The sequence below is a fragment of the Salvelinus sp. IW2-2015 genome, linkage group LG4p (genome assembly GCF_002910315.2).
Source record: "Salvelinus sp. IW2-2015 linkage group LG4p, ASM291031v2, whole genome shotgun sequence".
NCBI lineage: Eukaryota > Metazoa > Chordata > Actinopteri > Salmoniformes > Salmonidae > Salvelinus > Salvelinus sp. IW2-2015.
In genome coordinates this window covers 18686037-18691860 of record NC_036841.1, presented here as the reverse complement: position 1 = coordinate 18691860, position 5824 = coordinate 18686037, and the positions used below count along the sequence as shown (strand labels likewise).

Here is a 5824-nt window from a genome sequence, read left to right as displayed (position 1 = left end):
CGCTTGATCTGATTGAATCAAGGCCTAACTGAGTCGTGTTCATTAGGCACCAAACAGAAGAAAACAGAACAGGAAGAGACTATATGGACTTCTTCAATCAAAAATGCTTATTTTCGTTTTCTACTTTGAAACGTTTTCTGTTGCGTGCTTTAATAAACACAACTGTGGCTTTGGTGGGTGACAAGAACATGTCAGAGGCTTTGGGAGGGTCCCAGCCTCCAAGAGTTTGAGGACCACTGTTGTATGTGAAAACATAGTAACAATTTCAGTCTCTGTATGTATTGTGATTGCTGCAGAATGAATTGTCTCATTGAGGACATTAACGTTTTCTGAATCTGAGTGTCTGCTGAGCCACATTGATGCTTGAAGCCACTCTGTTTGTTGTTGACTAGGGAGTTTCAAGCGAAAGATCATCTGACACGTAATATTAGGTACTGAAACCTGGAAACAAAATACACAAATTAAGAGCTTTCATCCAAGTTACAGATTTCAGTAGAAAAAAGTTACTCATCTAAAAACTAAAACTGAAAAAAGTCTGAAGGATAGTTGATCAAGTATGTTCATTGGATGAACTGTTACAACAAAAACACTCACACACGCACACAAACACGCATGCACACACATACACACAGACATGCAGAGACACACGCAGACACACTCACACATAAAGTCACTAAAGTCACTGGGTGGGAAGGAGTATCCCACCCACAGACTCCTCCAGTTGGGGGGACAGAAGGGGTTGCTGTTTTCCTGGCTGTGGACTGCCACAGCAGGGGAGGGGGCCTCACACACTACGCAGCGGCTGATGTCCTGCTGGATGTCCCGGCCCACCACAGGCATCATGGGCACTGCCGCTGTGGTGGACAGCCAGTAGGACTTGTCATTGCAGCTGGCGTAGTCACACGTGCCCATTTTACAGTAGGAGAAAGGCATGGTGCTGAAGAGACGCATACATGACCCRGCCTGACCTAGTAAGAGGAAAATACATGCCTGGTTACCGGTTACAATCATTCACACACACACACACACAGGTGCACAGATGAGCACACACACAAACAGTATTGTAGACCAACGTACCGAGGTCCTGTGTGTGGGCTTTCTCTTGGCCCTCCGGGTACAGCAAACTGTAGCCAGTCCACAGTTGTGTCATGTCTGCTGGACAGGAAAGGAACGTGTCTGATTGGCTGTGCATCACCAACAGGAAGCCAGAGTTAAAGGTGGTGGTGGGGCCTGGGCTGCCGGCATCTCCCGATCGGCCTGGGGCTCCTACGATGACAGGCAGTAAGAGACAAAGAGAAAATGCAGTCAGGGACAGTCAGAAAACATGGATATGTGAGGGATATTTAGCTACTCTTAAAGGGAGCATAATAGTGAATAATTGTTTAGCTTTTTTAAAGAAATGTAATTCAATCAATCAATTAAATTAATTCACAAACAACGAAGTAAACAGCCGTAACCCGCGTTAACTGACAAACGCGTAATTAYACTCAAATTGAAAACGATTCAAATAAATAACAAGGATTTATATCAGCATAAACGAGGTGTAGATTACATCATACATTCCAGTGTTCGAACTTGTAGCACAGCTGAATGGGATTTCTACTTATGTGACTTGGTGCATCCATTGGCAATGTCCACGATAGGTATAACGCCAGGGGTTGCTAAAGGAAGTGACAGTTGAATCCTTATGCCAAAATTCAATCAAATCATTGGCAACACACGTTGCTTTTGTTTAGGGGGTGTCGGAAGTGTGACTGCTGTCAAATCCCAGAAATTGCCCCTGGATGCACAGTAGAAATCCCATGCAGACTCGTTACAAGTTTGAACACTGGAATGTGTGATGTAATCTACACCTCAATTAGGCTGATATAAATCCCTATAGTTTTGTTTAATGATTTTACATTTGAGTGTCATTACTTCTATACGGTCTACTCTTTTTTTTATTCTGAACTTCTAACATGGGTGGGACATAAGCACAGATGTGGTTTCGTGACAATGATCACAAAAGCAGTCACTCACCGATTTGACAGCTCTAACACAGTAACACCTCAGACACTGCCTCAACAAAATAAATGAAAAGCCATGTCGGCTAACGCAAGTTACCGCAGATCTGATTGAATCCTGGACTTATATTTTGGGTTCTGATTGGGTACGACAGTTGAACTAAGCTCATGAGGTATTTCTAAGTTAGATTTTCCAAGAATAATTGGGTATAGTATTTAATCAGGGCTCTCCGACCCTGGTCCTGGAGAGCTACCATTCTGTAGGTTTTCACTCCAACCCTCATTTAGCGCACCTGATTATAATAATTAGCTGGTTGATAAGCTGAATCAGGTTAGTTACAATTGTGGTTTGAGTGAAAACCTACAGGACGGTAGCTCTCAAGGAACAGGGTTGGAGAGCCCTGATATATACAGTACCAGTCAAAAGTTTGAACAGACCTACTCATTCAAGGGTGTTTCATTATTTGTGTTATTTTCAACATTGTAGAATAATAGTGAACACATCAATACTATGAAATAACACATGGAATCATGTAGTTACCAAAAAATATATTTTATATTTGAGATTCTTCAAAGTAGCCAGAACCCAAAACAGCCAAAGAAATATCCGCCATATTGTGCAGTCAACATTAGTCAGAAATAGCATTATAAATATTCACTTACCTTTGATGATCTTCATCAGAATGCACTCCCAGGAATCGACAATAAATGTTTGATTTGTTCGATAAAGTTCATCATTTATGTCCAAACACCTCCTTTTGTTAGGGCGTTTAGTAAACAAATCGAAACTCACGAGGCGCGGGCAAGTTCAGCGGAAATGTCGGACGAAAATTCCAAAAAGTTATATTACTGGTCGTAGAAACATATCAAACGATGTATGGAATCAATCTTTAGGATGTTTTTATCATAAATGTTCAATAATGTCCCAACAGGAGAATTCCTTTGTCTGTAGAAATGCCATGGAACGAGAGCTACTTCTCACATGAACGAGCGTCAGAGTTTGTGGCACTCTGCCAGACCACTGACTCAAAGAGCACTTATGAGCCCCTCCTTTACAGTAGAAGCCTCAAACAAGTTTCTAAAGATGGTTGACATCTAGTGGAAGCCTTAGGAAGTGCAACATGACCCCATAGACACTGTGCATTCGATAGGCCAAGCTTTGAAAAACTACAAACCTTAGATTTCCCACTTCCTGGTTGGATTTTTCTCAGGTTTTTGCCTGCCATATAAATGTTGTTATACTCACAGACATCATTCAAACAGTTTTAGAAACTTCAGAGTGTTTTCTATCCAAATCTACTAATAATATGCATATATTAGCAACTGGGACTGAGTAGCAGGCCGTTTACTCTGGGCATGCTTTTCATCCAAATGTGAAAATGCTGCCCCCTATCCATAAGAAGTTAAATTGTTGCTAGCAGCACAGTTACAGTCACCAACGCTCTGGATAACATGAAAACAGCTTAACCAGCTCTGCTATGGTGAGTAAAATGGTTTGAGTTTGGGTGGGAGCTAAAGCATAAGATGGTGTGAACGATGCTGAATGGGTGTAGACAAAGAAGAGATCTCCAGTAGGTACCAAAACATTCAAAGGCCTTTGTCTCAAAAGTGAGGTTTCAAGTTTATCAACTTTCAAAGCAGAATGACTTTCCTATTGTTCCTCAAATGCAGTGTGTGATATACCATTTTGGAGCTCTGTGTCTCTGCTTTTATCCAATGTAAAAAACACCATTTCACTTCTGCTACATAAGACCGAATCAAGGCGGTCGGTCACATATTGACATTTTATGCGGCTTCAGGCCCTATGGCGCTAACCTTGGAAAAGTAATTCCAATTTCTACCCCTTCCTCTTTTACTAACAGGGATAGACCAAATTGTACAGTTCTATGTAATCTTATAGCCATACTAACTATATTAATATCAACTATCWGACAGGGCCTGCAATCGCCTATTGAAAGTATTTCGTTTCTGTTAGAGACTCCAAGTGACTTTAAAAATCGTAAAGGACTTGAGATGATGCATCTGATCATTAGGAGGTTATTTCCTAAACTGGATTACATTAATTAAGATCTGGGCTATGCAGATGAATCCGGACGTTCTGGTACTGACTGAAACTTGGATCTCTGGGGACATTCTGGACTCTGATATTAATATTGAGGGTTATCATGTGTTCAGAGCTGACAGACAAGGTAGAGGTCATGGAGTTGCCATTCTTATTCAAAATAATTTCTCTGTCTTTTACTGAAATCCATTGAGCTACTATCTGTAAGCCTTTGTCTGGGGAAAAATGTTTCCATGGCTGTTATAGGGGTCTTAACGTCATCCCTTGGCTAACCTTTGTGCACTCAGGAGTTACTAGTTTGTTGTCGTCTTTAATTAAATCAGAAGTTAGTATCCTGGGTGACCTAAAATATGATTGAAAAATTCAGGCTTCAGACAATCTAAAAGACGTGTGTAATGATCTAAACCTAACCCAGCTGGTGGCTAAACCTACACGGCCCAACCCTAAAGATCCTTCAAAGTACTCTGATCTTATCTGAACAAATACACCAGATAAATGTTTCCACTGGTGTATTCTCCCAACACATTAGTGACCATTGCCCAKTTGTTTGTGTTAGAGATGTGAAAATAAAAGCTTTGTGTCGTCACAAAGAGGAATTTTAAAAACGTCAGAAATCAGGCTTTTTTTTTTTACATGATCTTTATTTTAGTGACCTGGATTGTTTTCAACTATCCCTGAACCTGATTTAGCTTTGAGCTTTTTTAAAGATGTCGTCAATACTATTGTGGATAATCATGCTCCTTTCAAAATATTAAGGGTTAAGGGTAGATTGAATGCCTGGTACACTCAGGATTTATCAGAAGTCGTTCATAAAATAGATGATGCTTGGGTCAAGGTCAGGAACACAGGCTTAGGCCCGGACTGGCATGCTTTTATAGCAACTGAGGAATCATTGTGTAAGACAAATCAGAAAGGTAAATCTGATTATTATGTAACCACTCTTTCGGATAATAATGGGAACCTGGGTAAATTTAGGAAAACTGTCAAATCCCCAAAGGGTTCTACTTTCTCCTCTCTGCCACAACAAATTAATTCAGACACTGGCCTCATTACAGAAAAAAATGCCATCATTGATGCATTTAATCACCATTTTATTTCAGCGGCCTCTCTCTTTTGAAGAACTTCTAAGCCTATATTGGGCAGGATGCTGATAGGAGAAACTTGCTGAATGATCAGAGAAGTGAAAAAGCTTTTCTTTTAGGCTATTTAAAAAAAATAAAGTGATGGATGCTTTGCTAGCAATAGACAACAAGAAATCCATAGAGGCCGAACAATTGGATCCCAGGAAGCAGATTATTCAGTCAACCTTTTTATCTGTTCTTGATTATGGTGATATTATTTAAGTCCAGCTGCTACTACTCTTAAACCTTTGGACGCGATCTACCATCGTGGACGCCATCTACCATCGTGACAGTTTTGATACTCATTACTGCCTCCTGTATCAAAAGGTTGGCTGGACTTCGCTAAAGACCCGTAGATCTCTACATTACTCCCTTTCATCTTGATTTTTTGGTGCTGTTCGGGCAATTTAAAGTATTGATTGGGGACTTATTTGTGGAGGAAGGTAACTGTTTTTTGGGGTGATTTGTGAAGCTTTATTTGACTGTTTTTGTATTTTATATAGCTTGGATATAACGTCTATGTTTATGTTGTATATACAGGGCACATTTTTAAAACAAACCAAGGTGTCAATATGTCTTCCCTGTTAAAATCAAGGTTAAATAAAAAATACAAACAAATTAAAAAACATTTATAAAAA

General features: G+C 40.1%; 1 protein-coding gene across 1 annotated transcript; it reads right to left on the bottom strand.

The window, feature by feature from the left end:
• Positions 1-427: 427 nt before the first annotated feature.
• Positions 428-5471, bottom strand: LOC111957400 (collagen alpha-2(IV) chain-like). The gene is made up of 4 exons (XM_023978204.1): positions 5450-5471; positions 1078-1266; positions 663-968; positions 428-441 (listed from the first exon to the last, which is right to left on the bottom strand). Exons 1-4 carry the CDS (start codon positions 5469-5471, stop codon positions 428-430), a joined length of 531 nt encoding a protein of 176 aa, XP_023833972.1.
• Between the last annotated feature and the right edge of the window lie 353 nt (positions 5472-5824).